This window comes from Podarcis erhardii, assembly GCF_964252035.2.
Source record: "Podarcis erhardii genome assembly, chromosome: 5".
Classification (NCBI taxonomy): Eukaryota; Metazoa; Chordata; class Lepidosauria; order Squamata; family Lacertidae; genus Podarcis; species Podarcis erhardii.
The window spans coordinates 38952612-38980213 of record NC_138509.1 but is presented as its reverse complement, the minus strand read 5'-3'; the positions used below and the strand labels follow the sequence as shown (position 1 = coordinate 38980213).

General features: G+C 41.9%; 2 protein-coding genes across 9 annotated transcripts in view; both read left to right on the top strand.

Moving 5' to 3' along the window:
* Positions 1-4270, top strand: part of KNDC1 (kinase non-catalytic C-lobe domain containing 1) — a 69694-nt gene extending 65424 nt beyond the window's left edge. For 4 of the 8 annotated variants that reach the window (XM_081863141.1, XM_081863136.1, XM_081863135.1 and 1 more), the window contains 4 exons: positions 1703-1825; positions 1965-2024; positions 3378-3535; positions 3792-4270. In XM_081863141.1, coding sequence (XP_081719267.1) covers positions 1703-1825; positions 1965-2024; positions 3378-3535; positions 3792-4023 — 573 coding nt within the window. In that variant the 3' untranslated portion in view covers positions 4024-4270. Of the gene's footprint in view, positions 1-1702; positions 1830-1964; positions 2025-3377; positions 3536-3791 lie in introns of those variants that run through there. The other 4 variants (XM_081863137.1, XM_081863140.1, XM_081863139.1 and 1 more) reach the window with 4 other exon arrangements.
* An 18394-nt stretch (positions 4271-22664) lies between these two features.
* On the top strand, positions 22665-25523 carry LOC309342037 (uncharacterized protein). The gene is made up of 3 exons (XM_081862045.1): positions 22665-22938; positions 24425-24672; positions 25086-25523. Exons 1-3 carry the CDS (start codon positions 22668-22670, stop codon positions 25407-25409), a joined length of 843 nt encoding a protein of 280 aa, XP_081718171.1. The 5' UTR covers positions 22665-22667; the 3' UTR covers positions 25410-25523.
* The last annotated feature ends 2079 nt before the right edge of the window (positions 25524-27602 follow it).

Below are 27602 nucleotides of genomic sequence, written 5' to 3'. Positions count from 1 at the left end.
TGCAGGGATCTCCTGGAAACCAGCTGCTCTCCATAATTCTACAGCCACTGGTGAATAAACAATGTCCTGGTTGTCAATTGCCTACAGAGGTCTTGCAGCGCCAGACTCCCAGCAGCTGCATGCAGAAGGAAGGGCACTGGAAGGAGTTTGATTTGTGCATTTATCTGCCCCATTTATATCCCAAAGGGAAATCCTAGTATGATATAAACCAATGCACTTCACTGCCTTTTTCCTTCATGTGCACAGATGATACATATTTTTTTAATGTCAGGATTTACTTGGAACATAATAAGCTTTCTTATCCAATTTCAATACTTTAGGGAGGAAACATATACAGTAGAATAATTGATGAGCTGATGAGTTTCCTAACATATAAAATAATAGAAATGCAATTTATATGCCACTGATGCATGGCATTTTTATAAATTGGGTGCTGTTGTGATAGGCTCAATTCATTTATATATTTTTAGCAGGTTTAAAAGGAAACCATAAAAAGTTTGCATTATTGACATGTTTGCTGAAAAATATTGGTTTTTGTTTTGTTTGCAATATTCCAGGGGTTTAACTTCAAGAAGGCTGATAATTTTAATAATTTATTTCTTGTTGATATTCTGTAGAAATTTGGAAATGCTTTAATCTATCACATTATCCACCTTTTTTCAAAAATAAATAAATAACAAAAAACACATTTCCCCCACTCCCGCCCCCTCTTTTTTTAAAATGAGGCCTCTCAAGATGATAGACTGATATAAAAGTAAACAGGACACATGTATGGTGCTTTGTGTTGCATGACATTGAAAATGAGAGGAACCAATGGAAAGCAACACTTAAAACCTAATGAAAGAAAACATACTATGTAGCACATTCATGTATTCATGTATTGTCTCAGTTCTTCAGCCAATGCAGCCCAGATGTGTTTGTGCCATAGTTTCCTTAGCTGAGTCCAATTTGCCAATTCAAGAGGTCCAAATCCCAGATTTTTCTATTATTAAAATATATTACCAGTGCCAGGTTGCTTTGCTGGACTGTTTTAACTTTATACTATACACGAGAGTGGCATGGGGTCCATATACCCTGTCTTCCTATTTCATATGTTGATTCATTTTGTCAATTTGAGAATTCTTGTTCATATCATTTTGATAGCACCAACCTCAATCAAAGAATAAGTTAGATTCTTTTTTCAACATGCACAGCAGAAAAAATTGTTAGAAACATGGAAAGCTATTAAGAGAACAGCTATCTATAGCATTCTTCAGAAATGCACATAGTTGTTGACTGGCAACCAGAAAACAAGCAATTAGAGAACAGCCACTTTTCCTGTTGTTGAGTAAGAAATGTGATCAATACAGGGTTTTACAGAATAAAGATGTCATGAAATAAGTGTTCCATGATACCTGTTTCCAACATGTAAAGCAATATTTGATAACTATATAATTTTATATAGTCTGCTCTAAAAGTCAACCTTTTTTGCCAGCTTATAGATGGTTTGCCAGCTTATAGATGATTTCTACGCATTGGGTTGTTCTGCAGTTATCTGTTTTCATTTTCCTGCTTAGAACAGCCCTGCCTTCTCTCATTGCCTAACAATATGCATTGTTCACTGGTACCTCAATGTGAGGGTTTCCAAGCATATGTCTCTCACACACATTGGCACTGAATATCAGCACGTTCTATAAAATATGTATTATTATTTTTATTCCAGATGCAGGTGAACTTGCTATCAAAATTACTCTTCATTGCAAAATGTTGCTATGAGCAAAGAAATTTTGCTACCGCAATGCAAATCCTAAAAGGACTGGAAAACCTCATTGTGAGACAATTACCGGTGAGTAAGCATTCACTTTGCAATTCATCCAGATATTGTAGTTTTATAATATATTTTGGACAGGCAGTATGTTGAATTGCAGCTCAAAGTCCAAGCTTCAGAGGACTAACACTTTGCTTAATTTACTTTTTCCACTAAGGTTTGGAAATGCTTGTCTTCTAAAGTGTCTGAAATAATGGAAGAACTAAAGGCTGTTGAGGTACTGCAAAAATATAATCTCTTATGTGAATTGTGGATGGGTAACAGGAGCCACCTTCAAGTTATTCTTTTTTTCTTCCCCTACCACTTCTCTGCTTCCCAGCAAATCCAGTTTTAGTAAGAAAATGCACACCCTTTTTTTTTTTTTCCTAGGGAAATTTGAGGAATCTGTAGAAAGCTGAAAGCAATGGAACTTGCACACCTCTCATTTTGGATTGTGCCAAATAGGTTGGATCCAGAATTGGTTGGTTGAAATTAAGTTCCATTGAAATCAGTGAGACTTAACTTAGTCTACTCTACATTTATTGTTCATAGTGTTTTTAATGGGTCTTGAATCCAACAAACTTAACGTGGATCTAGCATATTATGTTTAGCACAATATTTATTTATTTTACATTTTACACTTGTCCCAATATTACTCCCAAGAAGCTCAGGTTTCCTCTTTTATCCCCTCTACAATCTTGTGATCCTAGGGGAGACTTTCTCAAACAGTGAGCCTTCATGATTATGGGGGGATTTAAACCAGATTTCCCTAGCCAGTGCTAGAGCCTCTTATCTTCTGAACAACAATGCTTTTTGTTCTTTGCACCCGCTGATTGGTTTTACCTGTCCCTCAAGATAACTCATATTCAAATTCCTTGCTATAAAGAACATTCACAAATTCTGGATAGTGATTGGTGGAGGAATTGGAAAATCATTCAGGAAAGGAATCCCTACCTTTGTTTCTGAATAGCTTTTATCTTACTAGAGTCAGTATAACTGAGAAAGTCAATCAGTCCATTAGTTGTATGTTATCTAATACACACATCTGGAGCTATGTCCTACTGAAACTAATTGGGATTATTTCTGACTAGACATGCATAGAGTTTTGCTGATAATAATCTTTAACTTGTAAACAGAAGGAGTTGTCTTACCACTAACTTTGCTCCCTGAACTCAGGCTTCCTAAATCCAGAAGTGCTTCACGTTGAAAATCTAGTAATTCTTTTGGCCTGACTACAGTTTCTGAAATACATTCCAGAGGACCCTCAGTTCCAGTGAAATAGATATGCGGCCACTTCAATTGTTTAAGATGTTACATTGCCCTGTACAGGTTCACCTGACTGGAGATAAAGCTTTGCAGGTTGAGGTCTAGCATTAAAATAAGTTTCCAGGCTGTGTCATGCCAATCTCTTACTCAAGTTAAGCTTCACTTAATCGTCTGCATTATTTCCTTCTCTAATCCCTGTTCTTTTCCCCAAAACACTATTGTTGCACTGAGCATGTTCTGTACAGTGCCCTAAAGCCCCCATCAGATTGATCTTTTATGCCATGTACTAATGTGTCTGCATATGTATCTATACAAATTATACCAGGTGTTTTTAAAAAGTGACAGCTTGTGTTTAATGGAAGGAGAGAGATTTAAGACTTCACCAACAATTCCATCAGCCCATGTTCTGGCAATGCATGTTCAACAGCTTGAAACTGGAGGATTTACGATGAGAAATGGGACATATAAATGGACTAAACTTAGGTAATCTTACTTATGCCACAGAATTCTTCACAAACCAATATAGAGCAATGGAAACCTTTAAAATACATTCAGTATTTTGGCTTCTCTCTATAGGTATAAAGGTAAAAAGAGTTGACTTGGTTTGATTTCATTGTATAATGCCTTGTGTGCATCTACCAAATTTTTTTTTTAAATATTTATTATATACACCTTAATCTTTTCTGTCCTTTATCAGCTGGGAAACTAACTCATTTCTTTAATTTGTTTTTGTTTTAAGAAACATTGCGAAAGTTGTGAGCCAGGTTCATGCACTGCAAGAAAACCACTACTTGTTCGCTCCAGATCACCGGCTGCAATCTTTCTTAAGACACAGAATAGCATCTTTTAGTGATGCAGACATCTCTGCCTTAGCAGCAGACAACTATGCCAACTTTTACCAGATACCAGCTGAAAAGCAGTCTCGGAAAATCCAGGACACACTGCATAGGATGAAGGCAATGTTTCAATAACTGCTTATATTTCATCCTCAATTTTTTAAGGTTTAAATAATTTACTTTTTGTAGTAATTGGTCCATAAATGTATCATCTCAGCAGTGACTGAGCTCTATTTATGAATGTTTCAGTTTGAAAAATCTGAACACTAAGCAAAAGGGGCAAGATTCCTACTGTGTTGTTCACTTGTCAAATAGCAAGTTGTCATCATACGAATTTGTCAAAGCTGTGTGTCATGTGAGGAAATTAAATATTAAGTCCTTATTGTTTTGTTTTAATTTTGTCTGAACAGTGGAGTTTATTGGAGAATATGAGTGCTATATTTATATCAAGTTTGAGTATTTATTATCTTGTCAGGAGATATATTAATTTTTGGTTGAGATTTGCTTTTGCTTTTCCTTTAGGAAAAACAAACTGATCTCTTGCAGTATGAGTTATTTCTATCATAGAATGAGGTGCTAAATGTGGAAAAGGAAGGCCAGTATACATCTCTACATTTTAATAAGGCTTGTAATTTCCTCAACTATTCCCTTTCCAAACAAGGGCCCCATTCTACTTTCAGAGCCTATTGAAGAGGTAATTTTATTCAAGATTTCACTTGAAATGAATGCTGTGCCAAAAAGGCATTTTGATCCTTCCTGCTAAAAGCTCATTCAAGCCATTACATGAGCCTCGCCTTTGGTGACCTTTCAAAGGACCTTACAAAAGGGGGTGAAATTACGTTTTTGCAGGCCTATCCCTTGGTCTGAATGGATTTTTTTTGGGGGGAGGGACACATCCCTGTTAACAAGCCAACCAGACCAACACCTATTTATTTTTGCTACACTGCACTGCAATAACATAAATTTCACAACATGGCAAAATATGGATCGTTAGTCTGGTTACTTCATCAACAGGGATGTTTCCTATTCAACAGGCATGAAGGCAATTGATTGACTTTGCTTACCCTCTTTGACGTCTTCACTTGGGGCAGAGTCGAGCAAGGCAGGCCAGGATTTCAGAACCTCAAGAAAGCTCCAACTCAGTGTCCAGACTGGACAGCATTCTGATCACACAAGGCCTGATTCCCCCTGGTAGAAACAACAAACATTGGTAACATTAAAATCACAGACCACGCCCCAGTAGAAGCTACCTTCAAAAGTAGGAGAGGAAGCACAAACTACCCCATCATGGTTCTTCAGCCCCATCCTAACCACAAACCAACTTCAGGAGTCAGCAACCTTTTTCAGCGGGAGCCAGTCCACCGTCCCTCAGACCATGTGGGGGGCCGGACTATTTTTTTTGGGGGGGGTGAATGAATTCCTATGCCCCACATATAATCCAGAGATGCATTTTAAATAAAAGGGCACATTCTACTCATGTAAAAACACGCTGATTCCAGGACCATCTGCGGACCAGATTTAGAAGGCGATTGGGCTGGATATGGCCCCCGGGCCTTAGGTTGCCTACCCATGAACTAGCTAGAGAGAGTCTCTTGAAAACTCTCCAAAACTACTTTAAGGACAACAATGTGGGCAACATTGCAACCCCCCGGGAACACAATGAAAGCAGTCATCGGAGGAGCCTGCATAAAAGGACAGGGCATGCCTTAAAAAACAAACCACCTCAAAAATTAGTAAACTAGAACAGGACATTACGACTACAATCTCATCACACTACAATCAATCGGGAGCCAAAAAACTCCTTAAACTCATAGAACAAAAAAGAAGAGAAACTGACTCTCTAGAAATCAATAAAACAATGATTAACATCCTATACTCTAAACAATGCTTTTATGAATATGGAGGGAAGAACTCCAGACTATTAGCAAACAGATGCAGGAAAAAAATCACTCAAAACAAGAATACACTGTATCACTAAAAAAGACGGTAACATAACATCCTCCACCAAAGAAATAACTTCAGAATTTGCTGAATTTTATGCCAACCTATACACCTCCCGCAACCCATCTGAACAGGAAATTGGAAGATTCTTAACAGGGCTGACCATGCCAACCTTAAGTGCAAAATGCAGAATTAACAATATGGACTCCAATACCACAGCAATCCAAAGAGGCACAAAGCAAGGATGCCCACTGTCTCCCTTCCTTTTCATCTTGGCCCTGGAACCCCTAGCTATCTGACTCTTAGCCTCAGATATCAAGGGTATGGAAATAAAAGGAAAAACCTACAAACAAGGGCTGTTTGCAGACAACCTGATGGTCACAACACCAGACCCCATAAACATAGCAACCACCCTAACTAAAGAACTCAACACATTCGCAAAGGTGTTGGGCCTACAAGTAAACTACAAATAAACTTTGCAAAATCTGAGGCTATATGCTTCAACATCACAAAGATAAAACGCTGCCGCACCAAATTCAGGTACCTAGGGGTTAAAATAACCAGAAACCTCAACAAACTATATCTCCACAATAACAAGCCCTTATGGCTACAAATCAACAGAGACTTGAGGAAATAGAACAGCACCAACTTCACCCTCAGACAAAATAGCCATGATCAAAATGATTACCCTCCCAAAACTAACCTATTTATTCCAAACCCTCCCAAATCTGGATTCCCCAACCCAACTCCAGAAGTGGCAGGGGGAAAAATACTCATTTATTTTCTCACACTAAAAGCTAAGAATAAGCCCCAAATACCCGCACCTCCCCTCCTCAGAAGGAGGATGGGGAATCCCCAACATAGAATCATATTACATTGCCAACCGTAATCCAGTATATTCTAGAAGATGAGACGAAACAATGGGTCCACTTCGAGAGAGACACCATCAAAAACATCCCCACAACAGCATACCCATTTCTGGTTACTGAATGACCAGCACGGCATTATCAGAAGATCTTAAAGGTTGGCTTGGTCTGTACCAAAAGAGACAGTTTGATGATTTTCCTCTCAGATTTTTGAGGTCTGTGGGTGCTCACTGTGGGGCTCATCCTCAACCTTCAAACACAGGGAAGACCTTAGCCTTCAAGCCATTAGGTAATGCTACCCAAATGAACATCAGTTGTCCCCCCACACACACACCTTGAACACCACCTAAAATTTCCCTCTAACTTTGCTAAAAGAAAACTATTGTGTTTCTTTTTACTTTGTTTCTTATAATAAGTAATTTGTCTTTTGTGCTTAAGGAGGCAGATAGATCCTGGTAACTGCTGGACTTTGTTTTCAGAATTGGAACCAGCCATTGTTTGTCCATACAATCCTAGGTGTAACCCGAGACCTGCATAGCAGGAGACCTGGGAGAAGCTAAGCCAATCAATTTTGCAATCTTCTTTCCTATCTATATTCCAGCCTCTGTATCCATGAACCCATCCATCTTAATGTAGAATGCCAGAGCAGCTAAGTACCTTGAAATGGGCTTTGCTGCCAACTACCTCTCACTTTGTCACTGCAGTAGCCAGCTGTGCATGTATAACTACCCCCCACTTTGTGCCTGGACTCCTCAATTCTTTGAAGCTCTTGCATATCTCGCCCTAGTTCTGGGTGCCAGTGATAACTGGATAGCCCTGTGTCCTTGGCAGTCAACGTACTACAGTGCCTACATTGCATCAGGCAAGAATGAGAAGGCATCAGTTGTGATGCTTTTAAAGCCCAGCACATGTTTTGCTGTGAAGTGACTTTACAATGGTGAGAACACTTCATTGCTGTAAGGAAGGTTGATTGGTACTGTATGGTATAGAATGAGATTGGCTTGCTGAAAACCACATTGAGTCTACAGGCATTAAATCTTGCATTTCCATCAACCCCTCTCTCTTTCCTTCAAGGGCCTTAGTAAGAACAGTTGTAGTTAACTGTTTCCTCTGAAGAGTTAACAAGGTAGAACTGTAGGGAAGCTTCTATCTTTCAGTAGCCTCCCAGTGAAGAAGCTGAGATTTAGCCTTACCAAGTCTAATAATCAGACCAAACTTTGGTAATTAGTTTAAATAAATAAAGCTACCCCCAGTATGTATACAAGGGTACTAAGATACCTACCCACTTCTTGTTGTTTAGTCGTTTAGTCATGTCCGACTCTTTGTGACCCCATGGACCAGAGCACGCCAGGCACTCCTGTCTTCCACTGCCTCCCGCAGTTTGGTCAAACTCATGCTGGTAGCTTCGAGAACACTGTCCAACCATCTTGTCCTCCGTTGTCGTCCCCTTCTCCTTGTGCCCCCCATCTTTCCCAACATCAGGGTCTTTTCCAGGGAGTCTTCCTTTCTCATGAGATGGCCAAAGTATTGCCGCCTCAGCTCCAGGATCTGTCCTTCCAGTGAGCACTCAGGGCTGATTTCCTTCAGAATGGATAGGTTTGATCTTCTTGCAGTCCATGGGACTCTCAAGAGTCTCCTCCGGCACCATAATTCAAAAGCATCAATTCTTCGGCGATCAGCCCTCTTTATGGTCCAGCTCTCACTTCCATACATCACTACTGGGAAAACCATAGCTTTTACTATACGGACCTTCGTTGGCAAGGTGATGTCTCTGCTTTTTAAGATGCTGTCTAGGTTTGTCCACCCACTTAGGCAGCCCTGAAAGTGGATTATGCCCACAAAGGCCTAAACTTGCCTAACCTTCCCTAGGTTATGAGTCTAAATAATGGATAGCTAATTTGTTGCCATCCAGATGTTAGACTCTCAACTCCCATCATCCCCAGCCAGCATGGCCTATGATAAAGGGTGATGGGAGTTGTAGTCCAGCAACATCTGGAGGGCCAAGGGTTCCACATCCCTGGTCTAGTCCAATGAAGGCCTAGCAAGGCTTCCCTTCCTATGCTAAAAAGGGCATCTGTGGAAATCCAGATTCAGAAGAGCAGCTACAGCAAAGACCCTCCAGAGCCATATTATTCTGGAAATGGCAATCCTGAGCTTAGCCTCTTCTCCTTCCTGACCCGTTGAGAGCAAAACCTGCACACAATTAACAAACACTGATTTCATGTGGTGTTTCATTCCAGTTGGTCTTGCTTTCTTTATATCCCCTCAATACTTTTCCTTGATTACTGAGCTATTTGTGTATAACTTTGAAACCGCCCTGCATTTCTTGTGTGTTACCAGTTTTATTGCACTAATTTTGAGTGTGCATATTCTCCCTCTATTTTAATACATTAATCCTGACACTATGGTTTTAGACAGTTTTTGTATTGAAACAAAATGAAAAGTTGTGACAAAATAAGTATCTTAAAATATTCATTATACTATCTCATTAGCTATTTTCCTGTTGCATTTCAATAAAGTTAATTACTTTTTTCTGCCTGTATATATCTTTTACAGCAGAAAATTGCATCTGAAAGAGTTAATGCCATCATTGCTAAAAATTTAAAAATGCTACTCATTCATAAGCAGTTCATCAAGCTCAAGTTCTCATTAAATTAACTGCAGTGTAAAATAAATTCTTTGCTTTAAAATACTCTTATTTTCAGATGACAAGCCATAATATCCTATTTTATTGGGTTTGTGTGACTATATAATATTTGAAATTCCTTTGAGGTTCCTTATACTGAAATCTGTTTTTTCCCCAACCAGGTATTTAACATGCACTTTTTTTTTTACATTGCTTATAATTTATTTCTATATGAAACAGCCAATATGTAAAGTAACGAGGGTTTTAAAGCCAAGTATTTTTGCTTTTTATGATACCACATGAAAATAAATGACTAGTTTGTATTATCTTTGTTGCTTTTGTGTTATTCCTATTGAAGTTTCTGCTTCATTTTAAAAACATAAATGGTGTCCTGAACCCCTGGCCTACCTGGCAGCAAGTCAGGATGTCAAGTCCAAAGTCCTAGGGTCAAGTCACACAAGCAAAGTCCAAAGGTCAGGAAATGCAGTCCAGGGTCAATCCAAGTAGCCAAGTCTGAAGTCTAGCAGTCAGGATACAGGATACTGAAGCATCGTCCCCTAGAGATCCAGGAGCATCCAAGCCAAAATCCATCAACATGAGTTATTGAACAGACACCTCAGCTCTGCTTCTCTTTTGCAGCATCTGGGCTTGATGAGGCAGGTGACCCTCATCTGCCCCAAGCCTACTCCAGCTGAGGAATCACACCCCTCCTCCCAGAGCCAGTGAGCCCCACCTGGCCAGCCAGCATAAGGACTCCACTCCAGATTTGTGTTGGGTTCACTCCTTACCATGGGCATAGCCAAGGTGGGGGCGGCAGCTGCCACACCCACACCCCCAACATAAATCCTGGCTTCCTTACCCTTTTCTTTTCCTGAAGATATCCTGAAAGACAGTGGAGATTTAGGATCAGTTTTCCTTCTCCTAGATGGGCTACCTTCCCAGGTTAACGAACTCCACCTGCCTCTCACTCCCCCCTACAGCATGTGCAGAAACCACCACCGGATCCACTCTTGGTCTCATCTGCTCAATCCACCAGAACTTGCAGGGGAAGTCCCTAACTCACTGACCTATTGGATACCCTCATCTGGTTTAGCTGGCCAGTCAAAGCCATTCCTGGGTTGTGGCTGCTGTCGCATGCTGACAGCTTCTAGGGGCCACAGGTGAGAGCAGAGTTCAGGGTGGGAACCAAAGGTGTACAAACTGCCAGAGAAGGAGCATGACATGTCCCCCACTAGAGGTACTAAAAGGTAAAGGTAAAAGGACCCCTGACCATTAGGTCCAGTCGTGACCGACTCTGGGGTTGCGGCGCTCATCTCGCTTTATTGGCCAAGGGAGCCAGCGTACAGCTTCTGGGTCATGTGGCCAGCATGACTAAGCTGCTTCTGGTGAACCAGAGCAGCACACGGAAACACCGTTTACCTTCCTGCCCAAGCGGTACCTACTTGCACTTTGACGTGCTTTCGAACTGCTAGGTTGGCAGGAGCAGGGACTGAGTAACGGGAGCTCACCCTGTCGCGGGGATTTGAACCGCCCACTTTCTGATCGGCAAGTCCTAGGCTCTGTGGTTTAACCCACAGCGCCACCCACGTCCCTAACACCAGAGGTACTACCCGTCCCCTTAAGCATAAAATGGTAGCAAAGGATGAGAATAAGATAAATAATACAGAAGGGAGAAAATATGGCACTAGAACCGCAAAGAAAGATACATCCTATTTCAAAATAGTTTCTCTTCGGAAACATTGAAAACATAGAAAAATGACTTTTAGAAAAAGTACCAGTTCTCCCTCTCCCTCCCCCTCCCCCCGCTCCCCTCTTTTCTGGTACCTTGTAATTACACTTTCTTCCAGAAGGTGGTACTGGAGCACCTCTGTAGTTTTTGAATAGCAATACCCCAAGCCTCTGTTATATCTAATATTTAATAAAGAGTGTCCTGGTTGGTTTGAAATATTCAGCTGATTTATTGGGGCATAAGCTTTCCATGAAAGCTTATGCCCCAATAAATATGTTAGTCTTTTACCGCATCACAATCATTCTCCTTTTCTGTATTTTCAGTTTCATAGAAATCATAAAGTTACATAGTACCATATCCAGGGTGTAATAAAATATAGCCTGATGTTCCGTTATTAGAATAAATCCTTCCATGTGAAGAGAGGAATTACATTTCTACTGGTATTAATCATACTCTACTTTTTTTAAACAAGAGAACAGTTCAAAGACAGTATTGGCACTAGGGGGCCACTTCATCATCTGATCTGATAGCATCAGAAATGCATCCTAAGCAATTGTCCTTTAGCAGACTAGACCAGATGCCCTCTAGCCTTAAAAAAGTAGTAGGCTTGCATTAGGTTACCCCCTACCATGGAAGAGGTAAACCTGAGACACTTATATTTGCTCATCAAAGCAGAATACAGTCGTACCTTGGTTCTTGAACATAATCCGTTCTGGAAGTCCATTTGACTTCTGAAAGGTTCAAAAACCAAGGCACGGCTTCCAATTGGCTGCAGGAGCTTCCTGCACTCAAGCAGAAACTGCGTTGGATGTTTGGCTTCCGAAAAACATTTGAAAACTGGAACGCTTACTTCCAGGTTTGTGGTATTCGGGAGCAAAAACATAAGAGTACCAAGGCATTCGAGAACCAAGGTATGCTTGTATATAGACCAGGGCTTGTATCCAGAGTAGCATCAAATCCATTAGTGCAAGGATTTAACTTTGTACAATGAAACTTTCCCCACCCCTCTACATGCCTCCTAAATCTGTTCTGGGATTACAGCAAACCTCTGGAACAGACTTAGGGACAACAGGTGGAGCATATATGGGAGAAAGGGGGCAAAGGTCTGTAGCACAATCATAAATCCTTGAGCTAATGGAACCGGGGCATTGGATGCCACCTCAGATACTGTTAGACTACAACTCCACCATCCTGATCATTGCCTATGCTATAGGGAGCTGATGGGAGTTGTAGTTCGACATCTGAAGGGCCACAGGTTCCACCTCTCTAATATGGACAATCTTTTCATGGCTGTGATTAGAACAATTGGTTAGAAACCAGCAATGCTAGGAATAGTCTATGTTGGATGGCAGCCACTGTGTGTTGTGTGGCAGGTCAGTACTTTGTCCCATACAGCTGCTTAATTTCAGGCCAGAGTGGCGGTAGGCCTGCCCCATTCCACCCCTCTTCCTGGTCCAAAAGGACTCACATGGTGGCAATTGCATGTCAGTTGGACACGCCTAAAATGGTTGCCACCCATAGGTAGAACCATGAGGTGGAAGAGACAGAAATTGGGACCAGCCTTCTTCAGCAAGACACATCCAGCTATCAAGCAGCCTGCTACATTCTAGACCACAAGTCTACTCCTGTCACAAGACAGCTGCCTGCACAGGCCACAATAGCACCAGACGAGTAGACATGCGCAGAAGTGTCCATCAGTTGACATGGCAAAAGATGTAATTCATGCACATTCAAGTGTCACTGAAATAAAAGGAACCTAAATGTGCTTAACTCCATATTAAATTGTGAGTCATCCCAGTGATGAAAATGTTGGTTTTAAAAGCCCTGAGTTTGCAATAACAGCTGATAAAAAGTCTTTATGATGTTCTTAAGTCCTATGGAACCTGTAGTTTACCATCTCCTCTCTAGGTTTAGAGAAGCCACGTGTCCCATTAAATCCTGACAACATCTGGGGAGGGAGAGGAAAAGCAGGCCTCTTCTCAGTCACCAGAATGGGCTGGAGATTTATGTTCTGGCTCACTCCCGTTTGTGATGGATGAGCTATTAATTTGTGGAAAGCAGAGTTAAAAACAAACAGGGAATGGCTCTGGCGTAATATTTCACTAAGCTGAGTTTGACCACAATAGTTAAAGGCACCACATTGGCAAGCACAAATATTAGTTAACTGGGCAGTCTTGTGTTTGCTTAATGTGTTGTGAGCACTCCACCGTTGGCCTGGGGTTAGCAACGCTGCCAACTGGCACACTCATTTGCAATGTTGTTCTTTGTCCAATAGGTGGCAGTTTGTTTCCAATGCCTTGTCCAGATTGCAGCATATTTTTCTGGCTTGTCTCTCATTTTACACCTTTTGTTTCGTTGCTCTTTGGATATTTCCAGTACACATGTGCCCATATAATTGTAAGAAAAATGGGTGGATGTGTGTGTGTGTAAAAGCAACAGCACAGACCACTTCAAAATAAGTTGACCTGCTCATTGGTGGGTGCAAGTGTCTCCTATGGCAAGCAAAAAGTATGGTAACTAAAGAAAATTGCCTATTTTAAAATATATTCTTATTTGGATATTTATAAACCACACTTTCAAATATATATATATAAGAAAGCAGTGTACAAAATAAAAACTTTTTAAACATCATACATCGATAACATATCTATAAAAACACGTTGGTTTTTTTGCGGGGGAAACCACATTTTTGGTTTTTGGAAAAAAAAAAACATTCTTAAAGAAAGTACAGGTGGATCCAGCTGACTTTCTATTGGCAAGGAGTTCCAAAGGGTCTGCCACATTAAAGGATCAGTTCCTGGCAATGGCTGGCCAAACCTCATTGGAGGATCTCAGGGATCAAGGTGCAGCGTAAGGATTCAGGCAGTCTCAAATAGGATAATGCTGCAAAACAACTGAAGAGCATTATGGGGGAGAGAAAGAGGACACCAGCTCCAAAGCTCAGACACAAGACTTGCCAGACCTTAGAAAAGGTCCCATCTGAGCAAACCCTAAAGAATAGTCATCCATCAGTTTGGCCCCTTCTTACACAGACCTGAGGGGAAATTCCTTTCTAAACAATGTCATGGCAATCAGGTGGTCCTGAACAATGCAAAATAGAATACAAATCTGGACAAAGCAGCTGTTTGTCTGCAGATCAACGGTGTCATTTAAGCCCCTCCAGGGATATGGGCTGGTTTATTTATTTATTACTGCTGATGGCCTTTGCTGAGACCAAAAGGATTGACTTTGCAAGGTGCTCTAGGTGCTGGTGAACAATGAAGCGGGGGATCATTTAAATGATCCTAGCTTTGCCATCTAGGGCAGTGTTTCCCAACCTTGTGCCAACAGCTGTTTTTGGACTACAATTCCCATCATCCCTGACTAGCAAGACCAGTGGCAAGGGATGATGGGAATTGTAGTCCAAAAACAGCTGGAGGCACAAGGTTGGGAAACACTGATCTAGGGAACCAGATACCTATCTGCCAATCTTTACAGATAGCAGAATAATACATTGGCACTTTAATAGCCCTTGTGAACAATTGGTTTATGGCAGGGGTGGGGAACCTAAGGCCTGGGAGCCAAAAAATGGCCCTCTGGGCCTTTCTATCTGGCCCTCAAGACTCTCCCCAGGCCACACCACCTTCTCACTCTTAACCCTGAGCAATCCTACTTTGGGCTCTCCCTGAGCGCTGTTGCTTGGAATGTGCCCTTTTACTATTAAAATGCCCCTTGATTACCTGGATGAAGATAGAGAGGCCTACTGTACAATGCTGCCGACAAAGGTCCGTATAGTTAAAGGTATGATTTCCCCAATAGTGATATATGGAAGTGAGAGCTGGACCATAAAGAAGGTTGATCGCTAAAGAATTGATGCTTTTGAATTATGGTGCTGGAGGAGACTCTTGAGAGTCCCATGGACTGCAAGAAGATCAAACCTATCCATTCTGAAGGAAATCAGCCCTGAGTGCTCACTGGAAGGACAGATCCTGAAGCTGAGGCTCCAATACTTTGGCCACCTCATGAGAAGGGAAGACTCCCTGGAAAAGACCCTGATGTTGGGAAAGATGGGGGGCACAAGGAGAAGGGGACGACAACGGAGGACAAGATGGTTGGACAGTGTTCTCGAAGCTACCAGCATGAGTTTGACCAAACTGCGGGAGGCAGTGGAAGACAGGAGTGCCTGGCATGCTCTGGTCCATGGGGTCACAAAGAGTTGGACATGACTAAAAAACAACTGTACAATGCTAAACTGCATGCTCACTTTTGCCTGTGGTCCCCAGAAGGCTGCAGAGATAGGAATGTGGTCCTCAAGTTGAAAGAAACCCCCCACTCCTTGTTTATGGCATAGGATGCAACCTTGTATCAGGTTGGACAGTTTGTCCATTTCCTCCAGCCGTTGTCAACTCTGACTCTTTTCCATCACTGATCGTTCTTAAGCTGGTGATTCTAGGGATTGAATCTGGGACCTTCTCATGGAAGGGTGTCACTGATTTATGGTCCGTCCCCCCTCCCCCCAAAGCAAGAACCTTGTAATGAGGAAAGCATTGCCACAGACATAACACTTTGGGTAGTGGAGGAGAGAAAGAACAATGACTGCTAGCACTTTCTGCAGCTCAGTGTTATGACCTGGCAGCTTCATAAAAAGCATCAAGAAATGTGTTGCCATTAACCCTGTTTTCCTGCCAATGAACCAAATTGGCAATTCAGCAAACCAACCCAACCTAGCCTACTGGTCAATACTTTACTTGGGTTTCTGATACAACAGAACACTATAAAGAAAAAAGCACAGAATGAGAAAAAAGATAAGATTTTGGAGAAAATTAAAGAAGGTGAGAAGAAGTTAAGATTGAGACCGAAATCAAAGGAGATTCTAAGAGAAATTAAACTTTATCAAGCACAATATTCAAAATTGATAAATCAGGAGGTGGAATGGAAAGTTAAATTAATGAAACAAAGATCCTTTGAATCAGTAAATAAATGTGGAAAGCTGCTAGCATGGCAGCTGAAAAAGAGACAAAAACTGAACACGGTAACAAATTTAGAAATTGAAGGAAGAAACATCCAGAATCCAGTGGAGATTAGAAAGTGTTTTCAGAGATATTTCAAACAATTATATACACAAGGGCCGCAAAACGAAGTGGAGATAGAACAATTTTTAAAGAAGAATGGTCTACCAAGGTTGTCCCTGCGAAATAGAACAATCCTGAACTACAAAATAACACAACAAGAGATTGATGAAGCCATTCAGAACATGCAACTGGGCAAGTCTCCAGGGCCAGATGGACTCACCTCCAAATATTATAAGACATTGAAAGATTATTTGATACATCCATTAATGGAGGTTTGTAATGAAATTATGGAAGGGAAGAAGGCACCAGAGTCGTGGAAAGAGGCTTTCATCACATTGATACCTAAACTAGAAACCGAAAAGACACAACTCAAGAACTACCGCCCCATCTCCCTCCTGAATGTGGATTACAAAATATTTGCAGACATTTTGGCAAGTAGATTTTAAAAAGTGTTAAATGAAGTGATTCATAAGGACCAAGCAGGCTTTCTCCCAGGTAGACATTTGTTTGCAAATACAAGGAATATTATTGATATTTTGGAACTCTTGCAAACAAACATTAATACAAAAGCAGTGTTGATATTTATAGATGCGGAGAAGGCCTTTGACAATATTTCTTGGAAGTTTATGAAGAAAAATTTGGAAGGAATGCGAGTGGGGCGGGGGTTTGAGAATGGGATAGAGGCAATTTATTCGGAGCAGAAGGCAAAATTGATAGTGAACAATGTGGTGACGGAAGAGTTTAAAATTGAAAAAGGAACATGACAAGGCTGTCCTATTTCCCCCTTGTTATTCATATCGGTCCTGGAAGTGCTTCTAAATACGATTAGAGGAGACCGGTTGGTGGAAGGTATTCAGGTCGGAGCGAAACAGTATAAACTTAAAGCATTTGCAGATGACCTAGTATTGACCTTACAGGAGCCAGAGCCAAGTACTAAAAGGGTATTGCAACTGATTTATGAGTTTGGTCGGGTGGCGGGATTCAAACTTAACAAGCAAAAAACCAAGGTTTTGGAAAAAAAATTGACTTCTTCAGAATCAGAAAGGTTTCAGAAAGAGACAATTAAATGTGGTTAAAAAAGTAAAATACCTAGGGGTAAACATAACAGCGAATAACATGAATTTATTTAAAGATAATTATGAAAAATGTTGGTCTGAAATTAAAAGGGATCTAGATGTTTGGTCAAGACTGAAACTTTCCTTGTCAGGACGCATTGCTGCTATTAAGATGAATGTATTGCCAAAAATGTTGTTTTTGTTTCAAACCTTGCAGATTGTGGATAAAATGGAGTGTTTTGGGAGGTGGCAAAGAGATATCTCAAAATTTGTCTGGCAGGGCAAAAAGCCCAGAATTAAGTTTAAGATACTAACTGATGCTAAAGAAAGAGGGGGCTTTGCCCTGCCAGACTTAAAGCTCTACTATGAATCAGCAGCTTTCTGCTGGTTGAAAGATTGGCTGCTTCTTGAAAACACTGATGTTTTAGATTTGGAAGGATTTAATAATGCTTTTGGTTGGCATGCATATCTGTGGTATGACAAGGTTAAAATACACAAGGCTTTTAAGAATCATGTTGTCAGAAAAGCAGTGTTCAATGTCAGGTCAAAATACAAGGACTTATTGGAAAACAAGACCCCAAGGTGGTTATCACCAATGGAGGCTGAGGCCCCGAAAAGACTCAATATGGAGGCCAAATGGCCGAAATATTGGGAAATAATAGAAAAAGATGGAGACAATTGGAGGTTGCAGAGTATGGAGAAACTAAAGGGGAAAGTGCGAGATTGGCTACATTATGCTCAGATTAAAGAAGCCTTTAAGTCAGATAAAAAATTAGGATTCCAGGTGGAAAAATCAAAGTTAGAAACAGAATTGTTAGAACCCAGCTCTAAGACACTTTCGAGAATGTATAACTTGCTGCTAAAATGGAATACACAGGATGAAACGGTCAAATCAGCTATGATAAAATGGGCACAGGACATAGGGTACAACATTATGTTTGCTGACTAGGAAAAGTTATGGACCACCGGTATGAAGTTCACGGCATGTAATGCCTTGAAAGAAAACATTATGAAAATGATATATAGGTGGTACATGACTCCAGTCAAGCTCGCAAAGATATACCATCTGTCTGACAATAAATGTTGGAAGTGTAAAGAAGCTGAAGGAACATTCTTTCACCTCTGGTGGACTTGCCCTAGAGTGAAGGCTTTCTGGGAAATGATATACAATGAGCAGAAAAAGGTATTTAAGTATACCTTCCCTAAGAAACCAGAGGCCTTTCTTTTAGGCATTGTCAGCCAGAGTGTGCAAAAGAAGGATCGAACTTTTTTTATGTATCCCACAACAGCAGCAAGGATACTCATTGCTAAATGCTGGAAAACTCAAGATTTGCCCACGCTGGAAGAATGGCAGATGCAACTGATGGATTATATGGAACTGACTGAGATGACTGGCAGAATCCGAGACCTGGGAGAGGAACTGGTGGAGGAGGACTGGAAGAAATTTAAGGATTATCTACAAAAACATTGTAAATTGTATGAATGCTAAGAAAGATGTAAGATTTGTAATAACACAGCTCCAACAAATTAGTGATAAGGAATATAAATTTGAACGTAATTGAAAGAAAAGACAAATTTTGGATAAACAATATTTCAAAACTAAGATCTCAAAAGTGTGATTTAAATTCTAAAATTTGAGATTTAATATTGGATAATTATATGATATGAATTGAAACAAGTAAATAATTTGCTAGCAAAATTTGTGAGTTCAGAATGCAGGAACAAGAGATGTGAGGAAGTCCAAAGAGGAGAATGAAATGTGGAAATTTGAAAAGACTATGTTATTATGTATGTTTTTTGTTTATTGTTTAAAAAACTTTAATAAATATTATTTTTTTAAAAAAATACTGGTCAGTACTTTTCTTGTAGCAATAAATATGATTACCAGATTCAATACAGGCCCAGAAACCTAACTGGTAATAGCTAAAGAGAAGGCAAATTTCAAAAGATACAGCTCCCCTGCACCCATTAAATCACTATCAGGAAACATGGCAGCTGCAATAAATAAATAAATGATTAAAAAAATCCTTCCTCCTCTACAATCAATAAAAGCACAGGAGGTATGTCTCACATTACTAAATGTGGATTTGGAGACAGTATCGTCCAGGGGCTAGGTTGGTTGATGATCTCACAAATAAATATTAGCTGTAAATTGAAAATATAGGGTATAGTGTGGGTAGGTTGTGCTTATTTTGGAGGGGGTTTTTTGGTGGAAAAGAACCATGTTTTACAATGGTTACATGTTCAATGCAAAAACACACCTGTTCCAGCTTACCTTTACCAGTTGAATGTTTGCAGGGCCAAAATTCCTTGATAGTCTGTTTCTTTATAGAGGTGCTGCTACTGTATTCCCCAAAAACATTCAAAAAATGAGTGCTAATCGGTGACCTGACTGGATGCCAGAGGAAAACATTACAGCCACTTCTGGCGTGTTTTGGATGTGATGCTCTGTTGTGGTAGGCATCAAAGCAAAAGGTTTAACTGTGGACGTCTTTTTGGTTTATATTTCTCCTTTGCCATGAATTCATAAAACCGCCTTAGACAATGAAGCCCTTGTGTCTGAGCTTCATCTACAACAGGGCTGGCAGAAAGTATATCAGGTTTTGCCAATTTCTGGAGGGCCATCTACCTCCTGTTGCTTTGTGGGGATTCTTCCAAAGAATACTAGATAGGGTGGGCCTTGATTGAATCCAGCAGGCCATTACTTAATATTGTTAGGCATCACTAACACAGATTAAGTTATTGCCTTAACTGTTAAAGAAATCCCACATAAACACTGGTGCTTTGTAGAGCTAAATTGAGTAATGCACCACGAGGATTCTGTTTAGAGTGGGGGAGAGTAGATCACAAAAGACTGAAGCCATATTGGTCGACACTGCAGGGATTATAGTATCTTCTAGGGCTATTGTAAGGAATGCTTACATAATGTATGCAAATCACTACGTATTTAAATGCTACAGATCTACAGATACAGATCTATCCCTCCTTGTTTTCAGAGATTTCTGTTCAAGTGCTAAACTTTGAAAAGTTTCTCAGATCTACTTGGCTACAGATGGTAGTTTTACTAAACATCTGTACCACCATCTCACACAGAATCAGGCACCATCTCACCTAGAATGAGACATGCTTTAAGGCCGTTGAAGCCTACAAGTTTAAGAATGCCTGGCTCTCAGTGATTTTCTGTGTAGCTAGAATTCACAGTGTTGTGACAAAAAGCTCCCTTGAATATAGGGAGATGGGGCAAACATTAAAACAACTAGTAAAACCCTCCTGCGCACTTGTTTGGATGGCATGGCTAGCTAAGCAACCCCAAAGTGAGAAAACTCAACCCAAACTAGTTGACATATCTGTATAAACTCAGAGAGCTGAAACCGAGTGATTGTGTGCAGATCACACAAGTAAACACTGGGCAAATGTTAATCTGTATTCCTTCTAAATTGCACTCAGGGAAGCTTTAATATGTTTTTCATTCTCTCCCCTGAAACTGCTGTTCTCCTGAATGCCAAACTTTGTTGGCAGAGAATTAACCAAAATGCCAATTTAAGAATTTTCCGTCTCTTATATTATGTTGCTTATGGGGTGCGTCAAAGCTCAGAAAAGGAAACTGTGAAAACAGTGCCCTAGATTTCATTGTAGAAATACAGTGGTACCTCGGGTTAAGTACTTAATTTGTTCCGGAGGTCCGTACTTAACCTGAAATTGTTCTTAACCTGAAGCACCACTTTAGCTAATGGGGCCTCCTGCTGCTGCCGCACCGCTGCTGCACGATTTCTGTTCTCATCCTGAAGCAAAGTTCTTAACCCGAGGTACTATTTCTGGGTTAGCGGAGTCTGTAACCTGAAGCGTCTGTAACCTAAAGCGTCTGTAACCCGAGGTACCACTGTAATGTTGAAAACAAACATATGCACATACCTGCATATCACAACACACAAACTATGGCCTGCCCTTTTCACTACTACCTGGGAAAGTCAACATGGTGTAAAGCAGGACTGGCAGTGACCTAGGTTCAAAACCACAACCAGCCATGAATCTTAAATCACGATCTTAGGACAGCAACAAACTCTCAAAATAACCCCTATTGGGGGCTGTTTGTGAGAATTCTGTTCATTTACTTATTACTTATGCCACCTCTCCTCCAAGGAGTTCGATGTGAACTGCATGACATCCCCCTTCTCATTTCCCCCTTAACAACCCTGCAAAATAATTTACACTAAAAGTGGGTGACTGCTCTCAGATCAGTGAGCTTTATGACAAGTTGGGCTTTGAACCTTGGCCTTCCAGGTCCTAGGAGCCCAACGTTTTAACCCCAGGGTCCACCAACATAGTACACTCTACATGTTGATGGGATTTGACTCAAATTATCCCTGACTACTGGCCATCCTGGCTAGACCAGATGGGAGTTTGGAGTCCAACAGCTAGCACTATTCCACTACACCAAGAAGGGAGAAGAGCCATGGAGTGCCTTGAAGAGGCAAAACTGTTATTTTGGAGAGGGGAGAGGGAGGGAGATGGGCAGTAATAAATTATAACCAACAGTGCAGAAACCTCAAAACCTGGCCGGTGCAATTGCTGGGGTTTGCAGGGCTTGAGAGGTCTAGGAGCTCGAGGTCTGCTCCTGGATCTCTCAGCAATCTGCAATGGACCAGCCAGGATGTCTGATTCCCAACTGCTCAACAATGAAAGCAACAAAGCAGCTCTTCTGACACTCTCTAGATTATGAAGCAGCTTGGGGAGAACCAGGAAGTGGTGTTTTCCTAGAAGGCCTGTGAACTTGCACACAAAACAACTGCCTAGATTGTTTCATTGGAAGGGCCTTTTGGATCTTGGGGGTCCAGCAAAAAATGTAGCTTGCCTGGCCCTGCTATACTGAATGGAAAAAGCTTAACTCTCATCGAACAGCAACAACCGACGATGCTTCTTTCCCCCATTAAAGCTCACCTTTGCCTTCTCTGACATCCATTTTACGACCCTGGCAGCTCTTTAAGGAAATACACTCTGAAACGGGTCCTCATTCCAGTCTGAAGAAGACGACAAATGATATCCAGGCCCGTTTTTCTCCGAAATGTGTATTTGAAAAAAAAAAAAAGAAAGAAAAAAGAAAAGAAGAAATGGCCGTTGCTCCGAGCGCGGGGTATTGAAATTCCCCGGTTGCCTTTTGAAGCCTCCTTCAATCGAGTCGGGCAGTAAGCGAACATTTGCATAGACGGATAAAGGATGTGACAAGTCCTGTAAATCGCTTACAATCCAATGAAATGATGTCTCGGCAGACACGGTGGAGCCAGCCCTACCAGGGCTTTGGAAAATGTGCGAACAACCTCTTTTGTCGGGGAGGCATGATGATAATGAGCCAGTACTTATCTGGCCTTTGATGTTGTGTTTACCCCTGTCGCTGTTTGCTTGGGGGCGCCCCATATAAGGGAAGAGGTGCGTCACGGCCTGTGCGTCCAAAGGCTTCAGCTCATCCAGCGCACAGGACCCGGGCTCGTCTAACCCCCCGACGGCAAGCGCGCCATGACCAAGGCTCCCTTCTCGGTGGAGTGGCTCTCCCAGAGCAGCCAAGCCACCAACCACGCCCGGAGCAGGGAAGGAGTCAGCCCAACCGCGTCTTCGGCCTTCCCCGACGGCATCCGGACCCAGCAGAACGAGCCTCCGTCTAACTGCCGTCCTGCCGGGAGAGAACGAAGGCCGGTCGGGGAAAAAGTCGTTCCCATGGGCCACGAACCGCCTTCTGAACATCTCCCTTCGCTCCAGAAGAAAGTGGATTCCTCCTCGACGTCAGCAGGTACTACTTCTCTAGCAGGCTCCGATTCATGGAGGAGAAGCTATCAATTTGCCTTCACTATACTTCCAATTTGTGTCCTGAGTGATACCAGCTGCTAGGAAACGGAGGTGGGGAGAACGCTATTGAGCTTCCCATGGTCATCTGGTTGGCTACTGTTAAGACCAGGACGCCGGACTTGCTGGGCCGCTGGCCTGATCCAGCACGGCTCTTATTGTCTTTATAGGTCTTTTCCATTGATCTCCGGGTTTCTAAACTCGCAATTCCTCGGAAGCAAGTGCCCCTGCTGTTGCTTTTTTTCGACGGAATAATGCAACTTTGGGGAAGGGCGAATCCTAGTGCTCTCTAGAGTCTAGCCGGACCTTCCAACGTAGGGAATATTGCCCGTCGGGGCGCGAAGGGGTTTTCTGGGGACGCTGGTTCGAAAGCCTGGGAGGTTGGAAAGGCGGCGTCAACATTAATAATGGGAGGCGAGACACTGGCTCGGTTTTCCTAACAATCGAGCACGGAATAGAGTATAGGCCACTTACTATTTTCCGGTTTCCCGGCCACTGATCAGGTCCTTTGCTTCCCGTCAATTCTTTTGACAAAGCCGAGCTGCGAGCTGATCGCAAGCCGCTTTCCCTAAAACCCATCCAAGCCCTTCTTTCTACCTGGAAATAGTGGCCTGTGTTTCCACCACTATCTGTCAAACTAAAAGCCAACTTTGCGGGTGAAGACCTGGCTGAAATATATCCCGATCCTGTGCGGGAAGTCCTAACCAGCTCTATAAGACTTAATCACCCAGGTGAAACTCTTACATCAAATGGCAAACTCAGGTGTAGGAATCATAGAATCATTGACGAGGGTCACTTGGCCCAACGTGGAGCTCGAAACCACGACTCTTGAGATTAAAAGTCTTATGCTCTTATCAACAAACTACCCAGGGCAGGGGAAGGGAATCGCAACTGTTGGTGTGGCGGTTCAGATCCTTTACAACTGCCTCCCATCAGTCGGTCACCTCTTTTATTATCTTTTCGGCATCTATTGAAGTCCTTTCTCTTTTAACAAGTCTTTTAAGTGGAGATCTCCCCACCCCCAGTCTTCTCTGCATTGGCCTAGAAGTCGCTTGTGTGTGTTGTTATTGATGTTTCTACTGTGAAATAGTTCGGGGTTTTCAAAGAGAGCGATTGATAGAGCAGAATAAAATAGAGGATAATGGAAGTGTTTTCCCGATGCTGTGAATGAACGGTGCTAAAACTGCAACGCGATGCATACTTATATTGGGAGTAATTTCTCTTCAGTGAAATGGGGCTCTTTCTTTATTAGACATGCATGTAGGCTGGACGAATGAGCCGGAAATAGCTGAGCCCAGCTTACTGCCCTAGGATTTTGAGGGGGATAAAACATCAGTTTCTTCGAACATGGGAAATGTGTTCCTTTACCCGCTATTGATTTCCACGGTGGGCGTGTCCCTGACCATCTGGCTTTTGTCTCTTCTTTCTGCCAGAGGCGTCTGAGGCTCCCAAGCGGACGTGGAGTGCAACGGAGGGCAGCTCGGACGGCGAAGGGAGCCTCTCGGAGGGCCAGACCCCAGAAGACGGCAGCGGCAGTAGAAGCACCAACAGCCGCCGCTTGCGCACCGCTTTCAGCGTGGAGCAGATCAGCACCTTGGAGAACTCCTTTAAGCGTCACAGGTACTTGGGCGCCGCAGAGAGACGCAAACTGGCCAGTAAGATGCAACTCTCCGAAGTGCAGGTAAGAGACCAGACTGGCTCAACTCCTGACAAACACAGACCCTAAAATGACTATTATACTGAGTAAAAGACAATAAAATAATCTAGCTACTTTTGGGGAGGCAGGTGGGTATGGATGTGTAAGAATTTCCTTGACTGACTTCTGGTTAACTTTAAACAATTCTTACTGCATTTTATATTATGCCTTTCCTCCAGCGTGAGGTTCAAAATTTCCCAAACCACCATGTAATTTCCAGGTTGTCATTTTTTTGGGGGTGGTGGTGGGTGGAATGACAACCTGGAAATTACATGGTGGTTTGGGAAATTTTAAAGAAGCAGAATGATTTCAACATAAAAGTGGTTGAGTGAGGGAGAATGCTCTGTTGACCAATGAAGGGCTCCTTCCACTTCTCTCTCTCTCTCTCCTGTCCACAGATCAAGACTTGGTTCCAGAATCGACGGATGAAACTGAAGCGTCAGTTGCAGGAGATAAGACCCGAACCTTTTCATGCAGTGCCATTTTACAGCCCCCTCCCTTTTGGACCTCAAAGTGGGCCTGTGTCCTATGTTTACTCTCCACACCAGCATACTTTCACTGGGAGGGAAGCTGTTCCTTCTGGCATCCCCTTCCCTCCAATGCCAGCTCCAACTCTGGATCCCAGAAGCAACTCTGGAGGGCAACCTGGTGCTCTCTGGCCAATGCCCATGCCCTACTTTATAGGATGCCAGGACCCTAGAACTGTCTTCCTGCCCCTCTGAGTCAATCGTCAGGGATGCTGCTGACCCACAGAAGGATTTGCACTGAAGTCTGCTCTTCCAGACCTATATTTATAGCTACCGAGATCCCTGGATACATAGGATTTGAATATAATTTGCACAGAGATATAAATGGGTGGGTGGGAAAGTGGGGTGAAAATAAATGACTACAATGTGTGTGTGTGTGTGTTTTTTAAAAAAGCTAATTCATTCAGCAAGACCTTACTGGGTTTTGACATTTAAACGAGGGCTTGACACAGACCAGCTTCAAGCTGCCCCTTAAATTTAGGTCATGTTGTTCAGCAGAACAGCAACATCTGGAGAAGCCTGATATAAAATTAGACAAGAGCCCATCTACTGTGATCGATTTAGCAAGATCAGCTTATGCTTGATTTAGGGCTTGATAGTGTGTTGTTCGGAAAGTTGTGCAATAATAGCATCAGAGAGATGTTAAACACTGTGATTAACTTACTTCTTTGTAAGGGTGACCCTGAGAACATTGATGTGCCATAAAATTCTGGTGTTCATTCACAACCCACTGATAAAGTTGTCTGTGTTTGCAGTGCAATATATTGTACTTTTATCAATATATTGCTCTTTATGATAAGATGTAAGCCATAAGCTAATTCAAAATGCTTTCTGCATTAATAGGTATGTTTTTAGCTGGGGTGGGGATCAGACTTTTTTTTTTTTCAATATCAAATACAGAAAATAACTGGAACCATTTATTTTGGTAAAGATGTATGCATGTGCAGAATTAATCAGATATATACTATTAGTATATAGAGCCCTTAACAGCCTGGGACCACTTTTTGTGGGATTGCCTTATCCCATAAATGCCCTTTCGAATATTTTTAAATACCTAGAATTTTAATTTTGTTGGGTAAACCACTTAGAGGTTTTATTACACTCAAGCAGTGCATTTTGTTTAAAAAAGCAGCTATATAATTAACATTTGTGTAGTGCTTTGAGGTATTCACATGCATTACCTAGTTGTAATGCTAACAACAATCCTGTAAACAAGATCCATGGGCAAAATGTGCCTCCAGACCTCTCTGGTGCTTGGGACTTTCCCCCAGGCCTCGCCCCATCCATAGTCACCCATCCTCTCCCCGGCCATGTTTGGCACATTCCTTTGCTGTTTTTGCCTGGCTGGAATGTGTCTATGAATTCTGATCATGTTTTTTGCTTCCCTGGATGGAGGAAAGAGGTGTGTGTGTGTGTGTGTGTGTGTGTGTGTGTGTAGAAACTAGCCTAATGTACAGAGGTAACATTCACTTGTTCCTCTCCCTATGTGTTCCTCTGGCTCTGCTCCCCATGGTCATGGGGCCTCCAGAAAGGCTGAAAAGGAGTCCCCAGTCCAGGTTATTGTTCCCCATATAGCAGATGAAGACTGAGGGAACTTGCCACATGCATTTTTATAAAATCCTTATGATGCAGTGGTACTTCAGGTTACAGACGCTTCAGGTTACAGACTCTGCTAACCCAGAAATAGTACCTCGGGTTAAGAACTTTGCTTCAGGATGAGAACAGAAATCGTGCCATGGCAGCAGCGGGAGGGCCCATTGGCTAAAGTGGTACCTCAGGTTAAGAACAGTTTCAGGTTAAGAACGGACCTCCAGAACAAATTAAGTTCTTAACCAGAGGTACCACTGTACTAGGCATTTATATAGTACTGCTTTTATACTCAGGTAACTACAACAGCCCTGCAAGGTAGATCATTAATATTCCCCACATTACAGAATAGGGGTTTATAGTGAGCTGCTTTGTAATTTGCAGGGCAGGCCTACTCATGTCTACTCAGAAGCAAATTCCCTCAGGTTCAATGGGGCTTATTCTCAGGTTATAGAACTATAGCTCAGTGGTAGAGGAAATGCTTTGCATGCAGAAGGTCCAGGATTTAGTGCCTAGCAACTTCAGGTAGGACTGGGAAAGTCCTGAAATCCTGAAGAGCTGCTGCCAGTCAGTGTAGGAAATGCTGATTTTGATGGACCAAGATTGCTTTCTATGTTCCTAATGTTAGCACTTTAGACAAAGTGGCCCAATAGAAAAGAAATCTAATCATTTTGTATCTTTTGGATAGTCCAGAGATATCTGAACTGTGATTGTATTTGATTTGATCTGCTCTGATTTAATATTACAGCATTTGTGCAAATGTTGAGAAGTGAATTATTAATCGGTTAATGAGTATTAAGA